Source organism: Pogoniulus pusillus, chromosome 5, assembly GCF_015220805.1.
Source record: "Pogoniulus pusillus isolate bPogPus1 chromosome 5, bPogPus1.pri, whole genome shotgun sequence".
Taxonomy (NCBI): domain Eukaryota; kingdom Metazoa; phylum Chordata; class Aves; order Piciformes; family Lybiidae; genus Pogoniulus; species Pogoniulus pusillus.
In genome coordinates, this window is record NC_087268.1 from 10,337,262 (window position 1) to 10,360,870 (window position 23,609).

Below are 23,609 nucleotides of genomic sequence, written 5' to 3' on the forward strand. Positions count from 1 at the left end.
TAATTATCTGGCATAAATATGTTATGAAGGAGTTATACCAGAAACTGCAAGTAACTGGTCTGAGTACAGATCAACCTAATTTGTTTTTAAAAAACTACTAGGAGAAAATCTTCCTCACAACAACACAAGTCAGCTACTGGGCTGTCACAGGCTGATTACTGTGGGTAATAGTGTAGGAGATGGGGAGAAAGCTTGATGCAAGCAAATTCCAGTTTATTGCACCCCAAGCATGGGTTTATATACTTTCTATCAGAAGGCTACATAACAGGGTTACAAACCATCTTAGACTCTAACTGGTTACATACATTTGTGTTAGGACTACGTAAGGATTACACACTAATTGCTAGGATACATTAGTTACATATTTCTTATCTTCTAACAAGGCACAATAACTTTTCTTAACAAAGCTATATCATCTAGTCCTACAGAGAATTTATCAACTTAATCCTAAGGAGACAGTAAGACACAATAACTTTTCTTAACAAAGCTATATTATCTAGTCCTTCAGAGAATTTATCAACTTAATCCTAAGGAGACAGTAAGACACAATAACTTTTCTTAACAAAGCTATATTATCTAGTCCTTCAGAGAATTTATCAACCTAATCCTAAGGAGACGGTTATGGTGTCTAGGTAAGAAGACAGGCACCAAGTTGTACCAAGCTGTGAAGGCCATAAAGCAATTAGATTAGACTTGACACCTCTTGTTTTACACAGACCACATTCCTTTCAGAGGCACTTTGATCCTACACTTTCACCCAGCTCAGTGGCCTGCTTTCAAGCCCATGTCTTGGGCTTCAGAAGAGGAGGCTCAGGGGTGACCTCATTGCTGTCTACAACTACCTGAAGGGACATTGTAGCCAGGTGGGGGGTGGCCTCTTCTCCCAGGCAACCAGCAACAGAACAAGGGGACACAGTCTCAAGTTGTGCCAGGGAAAGTATAGGCTGGATGTTAGGAGGAAGTTCTTCCCAAAGAGAGTGATTGGCATTGGAATGGGCTGCCCAGGGAGGTGGTGGAGTCACCGTCCCTGGAGGTGTTGAAGCAAAGCCTGGATGAGGCACTTAGTGCCATGGTCTAGTTAACTGGATAGGGTGCTGGGTGCTAAGTTGGCCTGGATGATCTTGGAGGTCTCTTCCAACCTGGTTGATTCTATGATTCTATGACATTTCTATAGAATCACTACATGTAACATTACTATACCCAGCACTGGGCTAATGGATATATGAGTCTTTTGTGAAGAAAACAAAATTCCTGGAAGAAGCTGAAGATCTTCCTATTTTGCAGCAAAGTATTGAATAGATACAGGTTGATTATTATTACAGAAATGAAAGGAGGTAAAAAGCCCACAGTTCTCCATCGGTTGCAGCTGGACTAGCTCTTCAAAGCCCGAGGTGCTGCACATCTTAGCAGTAGCTTTAGAAAAATCCTTTAGCAGAAGATGAGATCAGCCTGGGCTTGTTTTCTGTCAGGCATATGCAGGTTAAGCATTCAAAGTTTTGCTCCTTTAGTATTTTAAGAGCTTTACATAACCGAAAATGAATTCCAGCCTCTAACTTACTCCAGGTACTATTTTCTTTAGTGTGTTTCTCAGCAAAGGTATTAACCAGTTTCCACAAACAGTTTTACAGAGAATGAGCACATTGATTTTAGAAAAAAAAGCTTTGAAAACACAAATCTCTTCACAAACAATAGTGTCTTAAAGCCATCTTCTACTACTCTGTATTTCTGGTGGCTGAGATGCATGCAGCTATTCAAAAAGGCTAAGTTCCAACCACCAGATGTTTTAGCCCTTTGCAGACAGATAATAGTCTAGCAGTTATTATTTAGGAACTACTAACTGCAAGTGACAACATAGTTGTGTTAAGTACAACTGTGTTAAGTGTTAAATATTAGTGCTCCTCAAAATAGAGCACATTGTATTCCATCTTTGCTGTGCCTTTTCACCACTGCTGTCCTTTTTTATTTCCTCTGCTCAGAGTCAGTGCCTGCAGTGAACTTGTGATGGGCTCACCTCAACGGCAGAGCCAGCAGCAAAACTCCAGCAGGCTCCTGGTTTTAGTCACTGTGTTTAGTGATTATGTCTCTGGATCTGGGGCTTTAGAGACTGCTCTAAACAAAGCCACTACTGTAACAGTCCAGTCCAACTCTGTGGAATGACGAAAAGCTGTCTTTGGAGCAGATTTTTCTAACACTTCATAGATTGCTTCATTTTCTTGCTGTATCCTGTATACAGCCAAAATAGGTTTTCTAAAGCTCCCTTGTGCTTCTGCCCAGCGTATGGTACATCTGATTGATGTCTGTGCAGTCATGTGAGAGAAGACATCCAGATGTACACATCTAAACTAAGAGACTGGAGGGGATTTAACACACAAAAAAGCTAAACTGTAAACAGACACAAATCATAGTTAAAGAACAAATTACCAAATCGGTCTAGAAAAATGTTCCTAGTTATAAGCCTTATTAAATACCATTTAATTGTTATTAAAGCCATCATTTCAAACAGACTGACACTGCACAGTTACAGTGATCAGGGCTCTTGCTACTGTAGATTGCTGCTATATACAGCCTCTTTTTCCTGGCTGTTTTTGTACCCCAGAGCTATTCCTGTTGTTGGCATGATCTTAAAATCATCATTCACACTACTGTGTACTGGTGAGCTTGTTAATGGCTTTGGCAGAAAGCTGGCATTTTGGTCACTTTGTGGTTTGTCTGCCATTTGCTAACAGAAACACAGAGTCAGACCAGATGCCAGGTTCTGGTGGCCTTTCTCTTGATAACTTTGCAGTAGTGGAAAGCAAAGGCAGGGAGACACAAGGGGGAGGTTTAGACTGGGTGTTAGGACAAACTTTTTTGCTTCAAGAGTGGTGAGGCATCAGAACAGGCTGCCCAGATAGGTGGTGGAGTCATGATCCCTGGAGGTGTTGAAGAAACGTGTGAACATGGTACTTTGGATTATAGTTAGTGGCCATGGTGGTGTTAGGTTGGACTTGCTGATCTTAGAAACCTTTTCCAACCAAAACAATTCTATGATTTTATAAAAACAGGTAAATTATTTTTGTTTAGAATCTCTTAAAGCAATACATACACACACACACATATATTTATATTAACACACATATGGGTGTTATATATGTGTGTTATATATTAACACACATATATATACGTGTGTTAATATTAAAAAAGGTTCTTGGGGAAAAAAATGGTGCTTGCTATATATTGGAAAACCTTAAATCTCTCACCTTTGTTGGTGCTTGCTATATATTGGAAAACCTTAAATCTCTCACCTTTGTTGGTTTTTGCTATATATTGGAAAACCTTCAATCTCTCACCTTTGTTGGTGCTTGCTATATATTGGAAAACCTTCAATCTCTCACCTTTGTTGGTGCTTGCTATATATTGGAAAACCTTCAATCTCTCACCTTTGTTGGTGCTTGCTATATATTGGAAAACCTTAAATCTCTCACCTTTGTTGTCTTTCTTTTTGTATAACTGAAGTGGAGTGGAAGTTCACTATGCTGTTACATTTGATGGAAGAGCCATCAGCAATGCCACCTGGGACCTGATTAACCTTCATTCGAACAAGGTGGAGGACAACTCCTTTATGGGCATAGAGGACAATCCAACAGTTGTGTACACTATCAGTGATTTCCAAGATTACATTGCTGAAATCCTCCAGAAAAATGCCTTGCTTGATAATATTTCCTTGTCTTTAGATGTTAACTCTCTTCAGCTTACTAATGGTGAGTATTAATTAAGATGCCATAATTAATATGGGTGGTGAGACACATATCTGAAGTTTTGTATAATCAGTCTCAGATGAGTTAATTATTCAGCTGCCCTCTGAAGAATAATAATAGCAACAAAAAGAATTGTGGTATTGCTTATTTTGCTCTGATCTTAACCAGGACAAGTCTTTAGCAGTAGGATCCCAGTCTTAATACATTAGATTATCATTTATTATCTTTTTTTCCCTCCTTCTTTTTTCTCCTTTCCCTTTGACAAAGAGGTTTGTGATATGCAATTTCAGGAATGCTTCCAACATTTAACAGGAATAGAAGAGGGAGTGTGGTTCATGTGATGCACGCTGCACCAAGATGATGTTAATCTTAGTAGAGCTGTGTTGGCCTTGAGTAGCACAAAGGAAATACCTGCATTATCTTGCTAGAGGTGGTGAAGTTTTGTCCACCCTCTGTTCTCATCTTTCCACTCTAGTTCCTGTTACTAGTCTAGGGGCATTTCCAGAAACAAAATCTCTCTGGCAAATGTTTTGAGAAGAGTTAGCTAATAGTTGAACTTGATGATCTTAAAAGGTCTCTTCCAACCATAGTAGTTCTGTCAAATCTGAGGTGAAGGAGGGCTTTCCAGCAAATCTTGCAAAACAACTTCCTCACACTGCTGCTACAGCTTTTAGATCCCAAATATTTTTATTTCCACAGTGAAAGAAATACTACATCCTACACTAGAAGACTCATCCTGGATTACTGAGCATCCAGTAGTGCTGGAGCGCCCAGAGTTCGAAGTAAGTACGGTTCTGAGTGCTGGCCTTTGGGCACATTTTAACAACTTAACTCAGAGAGGTGGAACTGCAGCCAGCACCCAGTTTCTCTGTCCTGTTGTGCGTGCAGAATAAGTAGCAACGAAGGTCCAGCTTATATTGGAGGAAAACCTCTGTTGGAATCTCTCATCTGAGAATTTGATATCTGTTACACAATAGTTTTCTCTGATGATCTTCTGTCAGACAGCAGTACTGTGTTCCTGTCTGCACAGCCAGGCCTGGCTTCTTAGGTTTACTTTATCTGCTTTTTCTTCACATTTAGACAGTAAATTGGTTCTAAAGGCATGGTTCTTCCCATAACACTTTCACTGGAAGGCAAGACATAGATTTAAGCTGTAAAGCTGTCTGCTAGAAGAGAAAAAATATTTTATCTACAAATTCATCTACTGCTTTTGCTGAAAGTCCTCAGTTCAGTTTTAAAATTATATATCTATCCACTTAATGCCACCAAAGGAAACACAGAAAACCAACATTATCATTAATTAATTTATTTATCTATTGACTTTTGAAATTGTCATGATTTCCTCTGACTACCTCTGGAACAATGTGAAGACTTGTTGTCTTTATTGATGTATATACAATGTAAAGGGGCTTGAAGCAGATATACCAGGTTAGGTGCCAGCTACACTAAGATCAAGTCAGTTTTGCTGACAGCAACAATCCCTGAATGATGGAGCATTTCCTGGGCTTAAGGATTTATCCAGTAGATTTCTACTCTGTATTCTGTTGTGTAACACAGAGGTGCCCTCCAAGAAGAAATGAGCTTAGTTTGTACCACAAAATCTAAGTCCACTTTTGCTTTATGGTATGTTTTCACTAAGTTCGTTATGATATTGATATAAAGGTGTGAACACAGACACATTAAATTTCAGGCCAATTTCTGAAGTTTTGTGGGAGGAAAAGTCACAGTCACTTCACAAAGCCCCAATATTCTTGTTGGAATGGTCACAGGTATAATAATATCCCTAATTTCATGCCAGTTTCCCCTGAGCTTTGAAAAATAATCATTGATGTCTAAAGTGCAAATTCATATGGAGTTGTCATAAATGGCTTAAAAACAAGGTGTGGATAAACATCAAGTTAACTCTCAGGAAAAGACTACTAGAGATATTGAGATTGAAATGTTGCAGATGTTTATTTTAATTAAGACAAAGAATTCTGCCATCTTTACTTTCTGTCTGTGGACTTTGTGACAGATGTGCAGGCAAGGACATTTTGAAGTAGAGGTGGCTTTGCAATTATAAGTTTTAAATCAGTTTTAGGCAATAGCATGGACATGAAAAAAACTGTAGATGATATTTCTTTTTCTTATCATGAATTCTGATTAATAATGTCTGGATGAGGCACTTGGTGCCATAGTCTAGTTGACTGGATAGGGCTGGGTGATAGGTTGGACTGGATGATCTTGCAGGTCTCTTCCAACCTGGTTGATTCTATGATCTATGTCTGCAGTCCAAACCTGCAGATAGATACTGAGCACATCCAAGCCCCAGCTGTATGCAGTCTGCTCTACACAGATACATTTCAGAAAGTCATAAACACACTTAACACAGTAAACAAGGCTGAAGTGATTTGTCAGCTTCTTCCACAGATATCAAACTTGTATGGCTCAAGTAGACACTGCTAAACCTGTTACCTCTGAAAAAAATATTTTGCTATTATTTTTCTTATCTGAATTTGGGTTTGTTTTATCACACTGACATACACTCTTGACATACTGTGGGACTATCATGACTTCACCATCTAATTGCTAGCATATGGGGCCAACTAATCATTATTTTTTCTCTTCTGAGTTTTACAACATCTTAAAGTGAAGGGGAAAAAAAAAAGGCAAGTCTAGTTTTGGAAAAGTGTATTATTATTTCTGTTGAGTTGTGACAGGTAGAATACTCTGGCTTGCAGAATACAATGCCTTTCTGGCAGCAGCAAATGGAAAATTGGGGAGGAGGGTCTGTGTTTGTAGTCATCTATCATATTTGTGGGCCCTTCAAAAGACATTAGTGAAAACCAGAGCTTGCCAGTATGATATTAAATTTGTTAATATAATATATTGCACTGTAAGGAGAGTTGTTGAATAATGTTAGTTGTCATGGGAACGTCTATCCACATTCAAATAAATGATGAAGTGTAATCTCTGGCAACTAAATGCTCACATTAAGAAAGAAAGAAAAGTATTGAGAAGCTCTTGCTGGTAATCCTTATTCATTCTTTATGGAATTTATAGATGTAATTTGTTTCTAATTTTGCACAGTAACTTTTTCTTTTTTACAGCCTTATTTATAGTGGTAATTGATAAAGCACATTTCTAGATAGGATTTATACTTCTCAGCTGATTGTTATCATAGAAATTAAAACTGGGAGGAGAGTTGGGTGGCATAAATGGCTGTAAAAATGTGATCAATACAGGTAGACAATTTACTAATAATACTTTAACTGATTTGTTTTGAAAAGTGTTCAAGTACTTTTTGAATGAAGTTCAATATTTAATTCATCCACATTTCAACCAGGAGTCAAAAGTCAGTTGAAAAATATCTGGGGTTTTCCTGTTACTCAAGGGAAAAAAAAAAAGAGACTGGAATGGTGAGCCACAGTAATAGAATCATAGAATTGTTTTGCTTGGAAAGGACCTCTAAGATCATTGAGTTCAACCACTGACCTAACACCACCATGGCCATTAAGCCATGTCCAGAAGTTCCATGTCCACTCATTTCTTGAACATCTCCAGGGGCAGTGACTCCACCACCTCCCCAGGCAGCCTGTTGCAAGGCCTCACTACTCTTGCAGCAAAGGTTTTCCTAATCTCCAACCTAAACCTCCCCTGGCACAATTTCAGGCCATTTTCTCTTGTCCTGTCACTTGATACTAGGGAAAACAGACTGAAACCCACCCCACTCCGGCCTCCTTTCAAGGAGTTGCAGAGAGCAATGAGGTCCCCCCTCAGCCTCTTCCAGACTAAACAACCCCAGTTCCCTCAGCAGCTCCTCACTAGACTTGTTCTCCAGACCCTTCACCAACTTTGGACGTGCTTCAACCCCTCAATTTCCTTCTTGTAATGGGGGGGGGGGGCAAAGTGAACTCAGGATTCAAAGTGCGATCCTATTGCCGAAACCTGCACCTGCTGCCCACTTAACTTCACTACTCACCATCAGCAAGTGGTTAGTTCTCAGCTAATTGTTCCTGAAATTGGCAGCTTTTCATCCCCCAGTGGCTTTTGTCATTTGTTTATATCCCACTGTTGCACAGCACTGATCCCTGAGTCAGGTTGTTTTCATAGCCTTGGCCAAATAACAATCTCTTCATTGTATTTTTCCCAATATAATTCCCTCATGAAACACCGTAGTAGCAGACTAACATTTAAAGATGAATGAGCTAAAACCTAAATATTTTGCTAAACCAAATTATTGGGGTATGGAGTAGTAAATAGGTGATGTGCAAACGGGAGATTTAAAATTTCCCTTCCCTCACATTCCCTTCTCTTCCCTTTCCTCACATTCCCTTCTTTTCCCTCACATTCCCTTCTTTTCCCTCACATTCCCTTCTTTTCCCTCACATTCCCTTCTTTTCCCTCACATTTCCTTCCTTACCCTCACATGCTCTTCTCTTCCCTCATCTGCCCTTCCCTTCCCTCCCCTCACCTGCCCTTCCCTTCCCTCACCTGCCCTGCCTTTCTTCTTTCTACACAGGTATCTCAGCTTTGAGACTAAACTTATTCCACATTCTAAGTGCTCTTCTTTATATGATGGTCTTTGTTTCCCTCTTGAGTTTTCATACTCAGAAACTAAAAGATACTAAATGACCCTGAGATCATTTATTATACATTGGAGTTCAGTTTCCAGACTGTTTTATATGTCATAGTAATTTCAGTGTTACAATTACCATGTATTATGTGGCTGATGAGTAATAGCTGTTCAGAGCTGTTCCTGCTTTAGGAAGACAGGTAGGACTGTGCAAATTTATCTGTGCTATAACTGGAAATGACCAGATGCAGTTTTTCAGTAAGGGAGATGGGGTGTCTATAGATGACAAGGGTCTCTTCCAACCTCAGTGGTTCTGCGTTTCCCTTTTTGGTGGGCATGAGTGGACAAATGAAATGTATGTCACAAGGGTGTGTGTGTTTTACGTGGATGTTGCAGATAACTGCTAAAGGGTATCTGTCTGCCAGCCCTGCCAGTTTACTCCCTCCTGCTGCTGTGCATTCCTTTCTCAAAGAGGCAGGAGTAGGAGATTTTGCTGTTGGATGTTGTTAGCACCCCTGACGGGGCCAGCCAACGCTTCCTCTGCAATAGTGGAAGTATTAACAGCAGGTTTATGTTCCAGGACGGCACCTTTTTAGCTGAACGGCCTTCAGCAGATGAATCAACTGTCAGCAATACCTTGCCCTTGGATTTCGCCAAACCAGATTCCACTTCAGATAGCGAACAGGACAATGACAATGAAATCTGGCCAAGACCAGAAAATCTGGGCTCTGAGGCCAGTTTGGCACCTGAAGCTTCACTATCCTCAGAGACTGACATCACTTCTTTGCCTGATGGTCTGACCTTAGAGGATGGGAATCAGACTCCTCATCTGGTCACTGCGCCAGTGCTAGGGGGGGACTCCATGGACTCTCTGGAATGGTTTTCAGCCCCTAATTCTTTAGACGGTAAGTTAATGCCTTTGGCTGAGGTTTAAACTTGGTTGCCAATGTTTCCTGATACTACTCACCAGAAGCGCAGAGGTCACCAAAATGGCTTTTCAGAAAAGTCTAAAAAAATTGTGTGTCTTTCTCTGGCAGTGTTTACCTTTCCTGTGGGTATGTATCCAAGAGCAATATGCTGAGGTACAATGTTTGTAATAGCTACTGATGCCTGTTCATCCCTCCAGGAAGTGGTGTGCACCATGGTACTTGTTTAAGGGCATAGAAGCATCTTCATATCTTGGCTTGGGCCATAGATTATCTGAATGGAAATTGGGGGAGGTCAGCTGGGGTCCTTCTGCCTTTGGCATACAAAAGCCAGGGAAACATGTTGAATGAGGACAACAAAACGAATGTAATTTGACACTTTGGATTCCAAACAGCAACTAATTGGAAATGTATTTTTATTGTTTCATGTTTGAAGATACTGGGCTATCTGAAGACCTTTTGCCTTTAAGTCCTCCTCACCTCGTGCCTGAAGAACTCCCATCTACAGCTGATTATGAAGTTCCTCTGCTTTCTGCACCAACAGTGGCCTCTTCATCAGACATAGAGACTGATATAAAAGAAACAATATCTGCTGAGAAGGAAGAAGTAACCCAAGGTAGTCCTGCAGGCAGTAAAGATGTAGACTCTGTGGTGTACCCGCCTGTGGAAGAACTTCCTTTTCCTTTAGGAGAACACCCTATGGAAGATGAAAATGATATATATATTGGAGATAGAGTTATATATGATGATGGGTCTGGTTCAGCTTTTGATGGTTCAGGGAAAGAAATGGAATCAAGTATTTGGCCCTGGGAAGAAGCAACACTGGAACCGGTTTTCTACCCTGGTTCTGATAGCTGGTTTGAAGATGACAATGAGTCTTTGTTAATCAGACCTGATGATATACCTGAAGGCATGATCTTAGACTATATTCTTAACTCTGGGAATAAATTAGTTGATGAACCTTCCAAAGATGAAGGGATGAACAATATAAAAGAAGATTTCCTTGATGAGTCTGAAATATTTGTCTTTCCAGAGACTGCAACACAGCAAGTACCTCTCCTGCAGACAAAAGAGGTGGAACCATCACCTGTGGAGCCATCTACACAGACAGAAACCTTGGGCACGTATGATTCTTCTTCTGTTAAACCATCCTCAGTTTTGGAGCCTTCAGAGGACCATTCCTCTGTAGACGTGCCGACTGGACAGGTCTCTGTCTCATCACATGCTACAGGTCTGTCTGTGGAAGATAGTCTCCTTACACCTACAGAAAGTGTCAGTATGGAGCTACCTGAAGAGTCCAGCATAGGCCAGGACATCATTGAAGACAGGACAATGGTAGAAGAACTAGTCACAGTGGAGCAGTCAGGTGTAACAGAAGCTGCTACAACAGGCCAGTTGGACACTATCTCTTCAGAAACTATTCTGCCTACATTTCCTTCCATGGTATATCCAGCTGCCTACACAGGAAGCACTGATGCTTTCACAGAAGAGTTGACAGACCAAGACGCTACTGGATCAGCAGTGACAGCTGCCACTCACATTTCAGTTGCAGTTCCTTCTGTAACAGATCAGAGTGCTGTTCTAGAGAGCTTTACTGGACAGGGTGGTACAGACCGTGACACACATGTTTCTGTGAGCTTCAGCACTATTGAGCTTCTGTCCCATCTCCCTCCTGTGACTACCTCAACGAAGCTGGGAGATGAAACAACAGAAGTCCTGGATGTTTCAGTGGAGCTGGGTCATATGAGTACTGTCCCCCTTTCTCCTGCTCTGACTGAGGAGGGAAGGACTGTGACTAAAAGTCATGTGGAGATAACAACTCGTGTCCAGTCTACAGAGATGGCCAGTGTGGCTTGGGCCACCCATGAAAATCGCAGCAGTACTCCTGTCCCATCACGGTCTCTAGTTGTGTTTTTCAGTCTTCGGGTCACCAACATGATGTTTTCAGAAGACCTGTTTAATAAGAACTCCCCTGAATACAAAGCATTGGAGCAGCGATTCTTGGAGCTGGTAAGAACTGCTTCTGTGGAAAAAGGCCTGGGAGTCCTAGTGGACAATAGGATGACCATGGGCCAGCAATGTGCCAAGAAGGCCAATAGTGTTTGCCAAGAAGAGTGTGGGCAGCAGGTTGAGGGAGTTTCTCCTCTCCCTATTCTCCCCTGGAGAGACCACATGTGGAGTACTGTGTCTGGTACTGGGCTCTCCAGTTCAAGGAGGACAGGAAACGGCTTGAGAGGGTACAGAAAAGGGCCACAAAGATGATTAGGGGACTAAAACATCTCTCTTACGAAGAAAGACAGAGGGACTTGGGGCTTTTTAGCCTGGAGAGGAGAAGATAGAGGGGGGTTCTGATCAATGTTTACAAATACCTAAGGGGCAGGTGTCAGGAGGATGGAACCAGTCTTTTTTCAGTATTGCCCAATGACAGAACAAGAGCTAATGGTCACAACTTGAACATAGGAAGTTCCATCTAAACATGAGGGTGGTGGAGCAGTGGAACAGGCTGCCCTGAGAGGTAGTGGAGTCTCCATCTCTGGAGTCATTCAAAGCCCACCTGGACACCACTGCAATCTGCTCTAGGTAAACCTGCTTTGATATTTGGATAAAGTAGTTCAGATTCCTGCTGCCTGATGCCGTAACAGTGCAACTGGCTTGAGCAGAGGTTCAAACCTACAACTTTCCTGTCACGTCTCCTGTGTTGCAGCTGGTGCCCTACCTTCAATCAAACCTGACAGGCTTCCAGAACCTGGAAATTCTGAACTTCAGAAACGGCAGCATTGTGGTGAACAGTCGGATGAAATTTGCCAAACCCGTGCCTCGGAACGTCACCAATGCTGTCTACATGATCCTGGAAGATTTCTGCAACACTGCCTATCACACCATGAACCTGGCCATTGACAAATACTCCCTAGATGTGGAGTCAGGTAAGGAGGGCAGGGGAATGCAGTTTGGAGCATGGGTTTCAGACCAACTCAAGCTTTAAGAATGTAGTGAGGAACCCTGCAGTTCAGAAATTGCACACTGCTCGTCACAGGCTTTGCTTTAAAACTAAACAAACAGGCAAGTAGAAAAGAAAACAAAACTTCTTTTTTTTTTCCCACAGATTACAAAGAGACAGATAAAAAGCAGTGTAGATTTAGATTTGTTCTTGGGTCTTTCCTATGAGAGTTGAATAGGCACTGGAAGAGGTTGCCCAGAGAAGTTAGGGTTGCCTTATCCCTGGAAGTGTTTAAGACCTGGATGGTTGGAGCAACCTGATCTAGTAAGAGGTGTCCCTGCCCATGGCATGGGGGATTAGAACTAGATGATCTTTAAGGTCCCTTCCCACTCTAGCCACTCCATGATTTTACTCATTGGCAAAATATAGTTCCAGCAGACTAGAGAACATCTGAGTACCCATTCCAGTAAGAAAAAGAATACTCTATCCTTGCTTTTCTGATTGGCTTGTTGGATGATCTTAGTCATACCACTGCCATGCACTGTGCAGCAGAGCAGCAACACTTTCTTGCACTGGATCACACTTTCTTGCACTGGATCACCTTAGCAGAAACTTCTGTTACTTGGCAAAGATGTGTGATAGATTTTTGCAGAAAAGAAAATAGCAGCAGCTAGCCAGGGCTTTGCCTCAGTTAATGTTCTCTGCTCTCTGTATTCTCAGGTGAGCAAGCAGATCCCTGCAAGTTCCAGGCCTGCAATGAGTTCTCTGAATGCATAGTAAATCGCTGGAGTGGGGAAGCAGAGTGTGTCTGCAATCCTGGCTACCTAAGCATTGATGGGCTGCCCTGCAACAGCATCTGCGACCTGCAACCAAACTTCTGCCTGAATGACGGAAAGTGCGACATCAGCCCTGGGCAAGGCGCCATCTGTAGGTAGGTCATCCTGGAACACCTTCTTGGAGCCTCTGCTTTTCTTTGTCTCTCCTTGTTTTTTTCCCTCTCTTTTTTTCCTCTCTCTCTTTCTCTCTCTTCCTTTCTCTTTCTCTCTCTCTTTTTATTTTGTTCTCTTTCTTCCTTTCTCCCTTCCTTCTCTTTTAATAAAATGCCTTTCCATGTCCAGGCACTTTATTTACATACAGCATCCTACAAGATCTGTGCAAAATTCCATAAGATAACATGAGAAATAATAATTATCATTCTCATCATGCTGCTGAGCAGTGGTCCCAATGTTAACATTTGTTTTCCTACACATAATTGGAAATGAGACAATACAAAACCCCTGAACTTTTATAGGAGAGAAACATCAGGAAATAAAACTAACTTAAAGAAATGGTAGTAATGGAACATACTCAGTTGTTCAAATCACCTTCCTTGACTTAGGTCACAGAATTTATGTCCAGGGGATTTATTTCTCCTTTAGCCAAGCATTAGGTAACATTATACCAAGCACATAAAAGTTAATTCCATCACATTATAAATGTATTACAAACAGTACTCTTGGTTAAGTAAGGGTCATAGGAGTAAATCATTGGCCATTTAGCAGAAATCATGTGTGGGTCACAGAAAGATTGAGATGGTTGAACCCCCAGCCCTGGAGGTGTTTAAAAGACTCAGAGCTGTGGTGCTGAGGGACAGGGTTTAACACCATACTTGGTAGAGGGAGGTAATGGTTGGACTTGATGATCTTAAAAAGTCTTTTCTAATCTAAATGATTCTACAAGTCAATAATATTACTTCAGGTGGGGGTTGAGTTTATTTGTTGTTTTTTTGTCTTGTTTTTTAAAGAAAGCTTCCTTTGAACATCTCTAAAGAGAATCTTAAAGCCATAGCAATTAACAGGAGAAAGGAAAATGTTTTTCAAGTTACAAAAATGGGTACTGTCACAGATGTACCAATCTTGTTATATTTGTATAATTGTGTTAATTGGAACCAGGTAAATGTCTCCATTCAAGCATGCTCTGAACAGTAGTCATTAAAAACTCTTCCAATAACTCTCTGGAAAAGAGAAGACTTAGAGGGGATTTGATAAATGTTTATAATTATCTGAGGGCTGGCCAGGAGCGGAAGGACAGGCTCTGCTCACTGCTCCCTGTGATAGGACAAGGAGCAATGGGTGTAAGTTGCAGCAAAAGAGGTTCCACCTCAACACAAAGGGGAACTTCTGTACTGTAAGGGTCACAGAGCAGTGGAACAGGCTCCCCAGAGCGGTTGTGGAGTCTCCTTCTCTGGAGACTTTCAAGGCCCATCTGGGTGTGCTCCTCAGTGATCTGTTAGTATTGTCCTGCTCTGGCAGAGGCACTGGACTCGCTCTCCTTGGGTCCCCTCCAACCCCTCACATCCTGTCAGCCTGTGAAAATTTAAAGTATTGCTTACTACTTTCAAAAACTGTTTCAGCTATTGATGTCAGAAGACTTAAATACCAGTATTTGTTATTAACCAGATTCCTTGCTTTGAGTGGTTCCACTACCTTAAAACTCCTTGAATTTTAACAGCAGGCAATCCCAAAGACATAATACAAATAAACACACATAATACAAATACATTAGTCTCTCTGCTACATTTAAAGTGAGTGTTAACAGCAAAGGTCTCATGTTCAACACCACAGCAAGACAGAAGTACTGAATGGTGCTTTGGGTAACTGTTGCAAAGACACAACCTTGGACACCTTTCTTTCTAGTTATTTATTTGGTGTATTGTTGTAACTGATAGCATAGTGAACTCCACAATGGTTAGCATTCTGCTTGCTTAGCTCAATTTCATTTGTATTTACCCTACAAGGTGATTAAGACAACTGAATCACAGAATGTTAGGATCTGCAAGGGACCTCTAAAGATCATCTAGTCCAACCCCCCCCCTACAGAGCAGGATCACCTATACCAGATTGTGCAGGAACACATCCAGGCAGGTCTTAAGTATCTCCAAGATACTCTAGTTTTTAAAACCACAGGCTTTCCCCACCACACACAGTATCCTTTTTCTTTTGGCTCACCTATCTTCACTCGATTCAGTATTTGGGGTTGTGCATTGTGGAGAGGAGAAAGGTCTTGTGAGACTTTATTGTAGCCTTTCAATACTAAAAGGGGGCCTAGAAGACGATGGGGACAGTCTTTTTAGCAGGGACTCTTGCAATAAGATAAGGGTTGATGGTTTTAAACTAAGAGAGGATAGATTCAGAGCAGCTGCAAGGAAGAAAGCTTTTACAATGAAGGTTGTGGAACACTGGAGCAGCTTACCCAGAGAGGGGTAGATGTCCTGGAAACATTCAAGGTCAGGTTGGATGGTGCTCTGAGAAAACAGATCTAGTTCACGATTGCTCTGCTCTGCAGGGGTGCTGGACAGCATGACCCTCACAGCTTCCTTCCAACCCAAAGCACTCTGATTTTGTATCGAAAAGGTCTCTCACCTCTTCTTGACAACCACCTCTCAGATATTTTTAGAAATTAATAAGAATCCATCTCAGCCTTCTCTTCTGAAGACTAAACAGCCTCAGTTCTCTCAGTCTTTCTTCATAGGAGACATGTTCTAGTCCCTTAATCATCCTTGCAGCTTTGTTGGACTGTCTCCAGTAGATCCCTGTCTCTCTTGAACTGGGGAGGCCAAAATTGGATACAGTATTCCAGGAGTGGTCTTTCCCAGGTAGAGTAGAAGGAGAGGAGAACCTGCCTAGACCCACTGGACACACTTTTCTTGATGAACCCTAGGATACCATTTGCCCTTTTGTCCACAAAGTTTGTCCTTGAACATATGAAGGCATTCATTGAGGAGACTTAACTGAGACCAGGTCATAGCAAGAAGTTATTGCTGATGTTTAATTTCCCTATCTTCCCTTGTTGCAGGTGTCGTGTGGGAGAGAACTGGTGGTACAGAGGGGAGCACTGTGAGGAATACGTGTCTGAGCCACTGGTTGTGGGTATTGCAATTGCTTCTGTGGCAGGATTCCTTCTTGTGGCATCTGCTGTCATCTTCTTCTTGGCCAGGACCCTTCGAGACCAGTACACAAAGAGTGACACTGAGGAGTCACAGGGGTAAGTGACACCATCTCATACTTTAAACCACGTCTGCTACAATGAAGATAATTCTGTCACATAGTCGACAAGCAACAGTATGTCCAGGTGTGTCCGAATGCCAGGCTTCCTAAATCTATCTGCTGCCCTTCCAGGCTTCAGAGAAGCTGACAGTTTGTTTATTGCTCCCCCAGGCAGGGTGACAGCCTCTCATCCATTGAGAATGCAGTTAAATACAACCCCATGTATGAAAGTGATACGACTGGCTACAGCCATTATTACCGGAGATACCCTCAGCTAACGTCCTACAGTTCTACCAGTGCAGAGACATCCACTGACTACAGCAGTGAAGAGATCAGGCATATTTATGAAAACAGTGAGCTTACTAAGGAGGTAAATGACCTTGTTTTCACAGGGGCATGGAAAAGATCACGTGAACAATAACCTTACTCAACACTGGAGAGGTGGGCCCAGTCTTCCCCCAGCACCTATGCTCTAGACAAACAAGTTGCAACTACAGCTGATGCAACTATTTAAGAGAAGAAAGGATTTCTTTCCATGCTTGCTATTAAGTGTCGAGAAAGGAATGGGTGTGTTCTGATCAGCAATGACTTTCACATGATTTGTCCAGCACTAGAGCCCCCAACACAAGGACATGGATCTGTTGGAGAAGGTCCAGTGGAGGGTCACCAAGATGATCAGATGGGTGGAGTGTCTCTACTACTAGGACAGGCTGAAAGAGTTGGTTCAGTCTGGAGATGAGAAGGCTCCAGGGAGACATTACAGTGGCCTTCCAGTGCCTGAAGGGGCTTACAGGAAAGTTAGAGAGGGACATTTTATAAAGGTGTGTTCTGACAGGACAAGGGGCAATGGTTTGAGACTAGAGCAGGGTAGGTTTAGATTGGACATTAGGAAGAAATTCTTTACTATGAGGATGGTGAGACACTGGAATGGGTTGCCCAGAGAAGGTGTGTCTGCCTCATCCCTGGAAGTGTTTAAGACCATGCTCTAAGTAAGCTCAAAGCAGGAGGTGTCCCTGCCCATGGCAGGGGGGTTGGAACTAAATGATCTTTAAGGTCCCTTCCAATTCAATTCCTTCTATGATTCCCTGATAAAGGAGCTGACTGCTCTGACAATTTTAGAGCATTCCTATTACAAACATAACCTTCCTGGAAAAAAATATTCATTTCTAAATGAACAAGTCCTGATGACAACTTCACAGGATTTGGGGAGGTTTGTCTGTGTTGCTCAAAGCAGCCTTTTTGTTTTAATGCCACCTACCTGATGTAAGAGTAGTGCAGAAAACCTGGTGCATCCAGATCCTTTTGTAGAGTTTTTGCCTTTTTAAAACAAAGTTTAGTTTTTTGCATAACTTACAAGTTAGATCACATCCATCTCCTTTCTTCCTGTCTACACAGTATCCAGGGTTTATTCTGGAAGGCTGATGACAAGGTATTTAAATCCAGAACTTAACCACAGATCTGTGAGAAGTGTCATTCCAGCCTCTAGCTGGGCTCGTAGGCAAAGTGTCTATGAGAGAGAAAAGGTTTTATTAAAGCCTGCTGAAATCACACACTCTGTCCAAACTGTGAATTTGATTTAAAAGTAAAGTATTACTGGATTCGAATGAAGTTCTTCATTAAACAAAGGAGGACCTCAAGAAGAATGGTAGTATCAGAGTATGCAATTTCAGACTCTACTTCTTGAAATAGCAAAGGATAGGAGTTTCATTTTCCATAAACCCAGAAATAGTCATTTCAGGAGTATTCCCATTTCTGTTATGTACTTAAAATTGTGTTTCTTATCTTCTAGGAGATTCAGGACAGAATTCGAATTATAGAGCTCTACGCTAAAGACCGTCAGTTTGCAGAGTTTGTTAGGCAGCACCAAATGTGAGTAAAATCTCCTCTCTGGCTAACTAGCTCCTTTGATGTCTTCTTATGTGGCCTTTGCTTCACCAATTTTCATGTAGAGGGTTAAGAGGTTAAGATTTTTCCAGGGGTTCAGACTTTTTTTTTAAACAAAGTTTTTAAGATAAGCTGTGTAGAAAGCCCCAGAAGCCTTGTTAAAGGCAGTCAAGAGGAATCTCAGAGTTAATGGGGGTCAGAGAAGTACTGACTTCAGTGTAGGTCCTTGAAAGCACAGATAATAGAACCTTCTTAACTCTTCTAGTTACTATTGCCTGTTGCTGTATTTGAAGTAGACATTTGTAGAGTTCTGATGAAAACAGAGAGACAGCCAAGTCCACTACTTGATGTATAAATTGAAGGATTTCTTTCCAAAGTAATTTTTTATTCTAAAAGGTCAAATAAAAGAAAACAAACAGAATAAAAGAAAACAACAGAATAAAAGAAAATAACAGAATAAAAGAAAACAGAATAAAATGTTCAGTAGTTCGATGTGAAAGTTATAGCCATCCCTCAGATTTCATGTTGCATAATCCAGTGTTGGGTCTAACTATGAAGAAATAAGCCCCCCCCCCCCTAAAATGATGCCTTTGAGAGCTTAAATAAATGTATTCCCAAAGGTGAAGAAACCTAAATGTGGTGGTATTAGTGACTGAGATCTTCGTGGATCTTGACTTTGAGGGTGAGGGAACGCTGGACCAGGCTGCCCAGAGAGGTAGTGGAATCTCCTTCTCTGGAGAGATTCTCAGCCCACTTGGACATTGTGATCCTGGACAGCCTGCTCTGGGTGACCCTGCATTAGCAGGCGGTGTGGACTTCATGATCTCCAGACATCCCTTCCAACCCCTGCCATTTTGTGATTCTGTGATTTTAAAAGCATGTTAGTTTAGCTTGAGTTCTCAAGACCTGGCAACTATACAAATCCCAACAGCTCACTCTCTGGCATGCTGTACACTTAAGGAAGCTTACAGTGCCAAACAATTAACCAAGCTGGGCTATGTGCTTTGACCATAGAACCATTCAGTTAGAGAGTCCAGGGTTCACATCCTTCTGGAGATGGCTCTTTAACTACCTAAACTGTCCTAGAGCAGACCTTAAAAAGTAATCTCCTGAAACTGCTATTTCCTTACCCTTCTCTTGTCACCATCTGACCCAAAGCAACTTTAGTGCTTCTGTAAAAAAGAACAAATTAAAGATATGATCCCCAGGAAGCCCTCTGAAGTCTGGCAATTAAGGCATTTTTCTGCAAGATGGTTGAAGAGAGAATAAATCACAGAATCCTAATGAAAGCTAACCACGAAAATGACCATCAAGGAATTAATTATCAGCATACACACTTATATGAACTGTACTCTGCCTGTAGCAAGCAGCAAATCACTGCTAGCTGGGTTAGTGTGGAAGACACCATAGTACAACTCCTCAGGATCCTACTGAAAATAGCTAGAGTAGCAAAAATCACGTGTTCCAAGATCATCAGCTACACTTTGGGGTTTGTTTTTTTTTAAGTTGAAAGTATCAGCAGCTCACATTTTTCCATGCCAGTTGCTCTTCTTTTTTATTTTCATCTTGAAAAGGATCAGTGTCTAAATTTTCCACTGCTGGAAAGTAATAAAGGCTGCCTCGTATCAGCCTTGAATCCAGTATTTGAAAGAGACTAACTTAGTAATTGCATCTCTGTTTTTCATTTCAGGAAGCTGCTTTAAGAAGAAATCAGTAGAAGACATGTGGGAGATAAAGACTACCTTGTTGCCATAGCAATGGGCTCAGATGTAACTGTGAAGTTACAATCTTGACATTGCATGGATGGATACAGATGTTTTCTAAATGAATGGCTAAAATGTACAAATGCCTGTTTATCTCAATTCCTTCTGGATTTTCTGTGTAAAGTGACATTTCTAAGAGGTGATCACAAGTGGCAGAGGTTATAAAAGTTCATTTTTCATTAACTCTGAAATGGACAGAGGAGGTTTGTGTACCAAGGCAAAAAAAGTCTCCTCAGGTAAGAGAAGATACATGCACAACCCAAATAAAAGGCACGTTTGAAATCCCTGTCTGGCATTGATCCTCTCACTGGAGGCTCTTGTAGCCATGTCATAGGTGTAAAGCACTAGTGGAACAGAATATTTGGTTTGTAGGGGAGAGTTATTGTTCTAGAATTATGGTAACATTATTTTGAAGCATTCCTGTTGCAAACACAAATATAACATCCCTGGAAAAATTGTTCTTTTGTAAAGGTGCTTGGTGTACATCTTGTCACCTGGCAGCAGAAAAACAGAAGAGAGCACTGAGCCTGCAGGCCTCCTAAAGGCTCTCCTCAAGAAGAAGCGTCAGGGCTACCTGGCTGTGACTTCCTCAGGGCACCTCGGCAAGGCAGGGCAGTACTTTGCAGTGCATCACCCTGCTTTTAAAGCCAGGATGGTTGGTGCTCCAGCTGTTGCTGGGACACAGAAGGGCTTCTGTTGTACAAATCATCTGTGAATCTTAAGCTACTAATATTGATTAACTTTCTTTTTTGTATGTAGGCAGTTGGATATTTTCTAAGTTAATGGCCATTACTTATACATTGTGTATTCCCTGCCAGCTCATTTTCATAGTGGATTTATCTGTTGAAATAGAAAGATGCATTGTGTAATGGTTAAATACTCCAGTGGCATTTATGCCCATCCTTTTGGAGCAAAATGAAACAAAAAAAAAACAAACAGAAAGCATATTCAGTGCTTACTCAATGTTGAATTCAGCCATCTCAGATCTGAGTTTTCTCTACTGAACTGAGCAAAAGCCTGCCATGAGCTTTGTTCTGAAATCAGGCTGTGGTACTTCAGTGCACATCTATTTGGTGGATGGCAGCACTTTCCTATGGAGAGGAAAGAAATGAGGTTATTCTTAAGTTAATGGAAATCAGTGTAGAATTTGTTAAACAGAGGAAGTCAGCATGAAGCATTTGAAAATAGCTGAACTGAGATGGGGACCTCCCCAGGTACAGGCAGGGTTTTACCTTCAAGTTATGAAGAGAGCTGTGACAGCGTGTTAGGGTGTGCTGGGGCTCTCTTCAGTCACCCAGTGTCTCTTAGCTAAGACACCAACACACTGGCAAGGTTAGGGCACTACCAGTCTCAAATTAGCTTCTGCTAGCAAACAAGGCCAAGCTGTCTGTCATTTCTATAAAGTCTGTAGTTCTTGGCCCACATGTGCCAACAGTCACCTGATACTTCTCAGAGTTAAACAATAGTGACCATTACTTACTTGTTTATAAGCTGCTTAGTTGAACAAGTGAATATTGCAATGCAATTCTTTTAGGTGTTCTGGAGGACCTCTCCAGATCCCTTGCATACTATCTTCTTGCCTTGAGTGGCAGGGAAGGGGCATCAGAGCCTCACATCAATGAAATGCTTACATGAACCACTGTAAGACCAGCTAACACAAGAGAAGAAAGTAACCTGGTGCTGCTGAACTCTGTTGTGACCAGATGTTATGAGTTAGAGACCTCGTTGTGCTGGGTGATCTGAGGGCTGTCAGAACAGCTGGTCTAGAGTTTGTGTGACACAGCCTACTCCCACCTGCCCTTGCAGTAGCAGGGCTGAGCCATTCTGTTCCACCAGAGCCTTGTGATCATGGTAACCGTACAATGGGGAGAAGCTCTGGGCTCAGGAGAAGCATCACCCTGTGACTTGTCTCTGTGCAGCTGGGCTGCCAGCCCTGGCAACTTTGGTGCTGCTCCTGCTAAGCACAGCAGTGGCTGGCAGCAGAGACCAAGCACATTTGAAAGGTATTCTGCTCTTTGCTATGCTCAAGCTGAAGAGAGCCTTAGTTACACTGAGTACGAGGTATTTCTGTGTATATATAGTGAATCTTTTCTTTGTGTGTGTGTGTGTGTATACATATGAGCATAATGCTGTCTTTTCACTACAATAAACAAATATTTCCAAAATATTTTTCCTATGGAATTAATGTAGGAATTCAGATTGATAGGAGTTATCATGAAGATGCTGGGAAGAGAAAAATGTGTCGTAGCCATGACGATTCGTGCATGTACGATCAGAAAATTTGGAGTTCATTTAGACAGAGTTGCTTAAGTTGTTTGCTAAAACAAATGCAAAATGTACTTCATTATCACACCTTGAGTACTGTGTCCAGTTCTGGGCCCCTCAATTCAAGAGAGACATAGAGATACTGGAACGTGTCCAGAGAAGGGGGACAAAGCTGGTGAGAGGCCTGGAACACAGCCCTCTGAGGAGAGGCTGAGGGAGCTGGGGTTGTTTAGTCTGGAGAAGAGGAGGCTCAGGGCTGACCTCATTGCTGTCTACAACTACCTGAAGGGAGGCTGTAGCCAGGTGGGGGTTGGTCTCTTCTCCCAGACAACCAGCAACAGAACAAGGGGACACAGTCTCAAATTGTGCCAGGGGAGGTCTAGGCTGGATGTTAGGAGGAAGTTCTTCACAGAGAGAGTGATTCGCCTTTGGAATGGGCTGCCCAGAGGGGTTGGTGGAGTCATTGTCTCTGGAGATGTTCAAGAAAAGACTGGTTGAGGCACTTAGTGCCATGATCTAGTTGACTGGACAGGGCTGGGTGATAAGTTGGACTGGATGGTCTTGGAGGTCTCTTTCAACCTGATTGTTTCTATGATTCTATCACTTGCAAGTCTTTGTTCTGAAACCCCACGCTGGAAAAGTTCATCACCGAGTACACTGCTTTCACTTAACCTCTATGCTCAGGTTGAAGATCTTTCATCTCTAACCAAAGAGTCATAACGTGTTGTTACTCAGGTGATCTTCAACTCTGAAAAACAAAACAAACATCCTCCCACCCTTCAAATCTCTCCATCTAAACTGTTTGGTGATGCACCTTACAACGTGCCAAGACAGACTGAATGAACTTACTTTCTTTGATACTTTCCCAGCCCAAGGGAGAGACAAAGAACTTTAAACATCCTAACAAAAAACCAACCCAGACCAGCTCAGTATACAGATCTGCCAGTACTTGTTGTCAGTAAACCTGCAGTTGTGCACTTTCTAAAAGTAAGACTTGCAGGAGGGAACTACTTACAGAGTCATAGAACTGTTTCAGTAAAGACCTCTAAGTTCATCAAGCTCAACCATCACCCTAACACCACCATGGCCATTAAACCACGTTCCAGAGTGCCATGTCTACATGTTTCTTGAACACTTCCAGCAATGGTGACTCCACCACCTCCCTGGGCAGCCTGTTCCAGTGCCTGACCACCTGCTCAGGAAAGAACTTCCTCCCAACATCCAACTTAAACCTCCCCTGATGCAACTTGAGCCCATTTCCTCTTGTGCTGTCATTAGTAATTTCGGAGAAGAGACCAACTCCAGCCTCACTACAAATCATTCAGCAATACCATTTTACCTCTCTATCAATAAACTCTGTAGAGCAGATGCAGGCTGACTTTGAGCAGCACAGGAACTATGATGGGGCACTGTTACTAAGTATTGGTAGAAAGAACACTCAAATTTGATGGCATTTTGCTAACTTGAAGGTTCCTATAACACCAGCAGCCTTTCTGTCTGGTCTTCCCACTATTTG

General features: G+C 42.0%; 1 protein-coding gene across 1 annotated transcript in view; it reads left to right on the forward strand.

Moving 5' to 3' along the window:
* Positions 1–21,993, forward strand: part of IMPG2 (interphotoreceptor matrix proteoglycan 2) — a 74,500-nt gene extending 52,507 nt beyond the window's left edge. Inside the window, exons 11-20 of the mRNA XM_064143184.1 lie at positions 3,496–3,740; positions 4,437–4,519; positions 8,873–9,197; positions 9,655–11,228; positions 11,923–12,142; positions 12,877–13,087; positions 15,991–16,179; positions 16,353–16,551; positions 17,971–18,050; positions 19,756–21,993. Of these exons, the coding sequence (XP_063999254.1) occupies positions 3,496–3,740; positions 4,437–4,519; positions 8,873–9,197; positions 9,655–11,228; positions 11,923–12,142; positions 12,877–13,087; positions 15,991–16,179; positions 16,353–16,551; positions 17,971–18,050; positions 19,756–19,768 (3,139 nt within the window). The 3' untranslated portion in view covers positions 19,769–21,993. The remainder of the gene's footprint in view (positions 1–3,495; positions 3,741–4,436; positions 4,520–8,872; positions 9,198–9,654; positions 11,229–11,922; positions 12,143–12,876; positions 13,088–15,990; positions 16,180–16,352; positions 16,552–17,970; positions 18,051–19,755) is intronic.
* Positions 21,994–23,609: the final 1,616 nt, after the last annotated feature.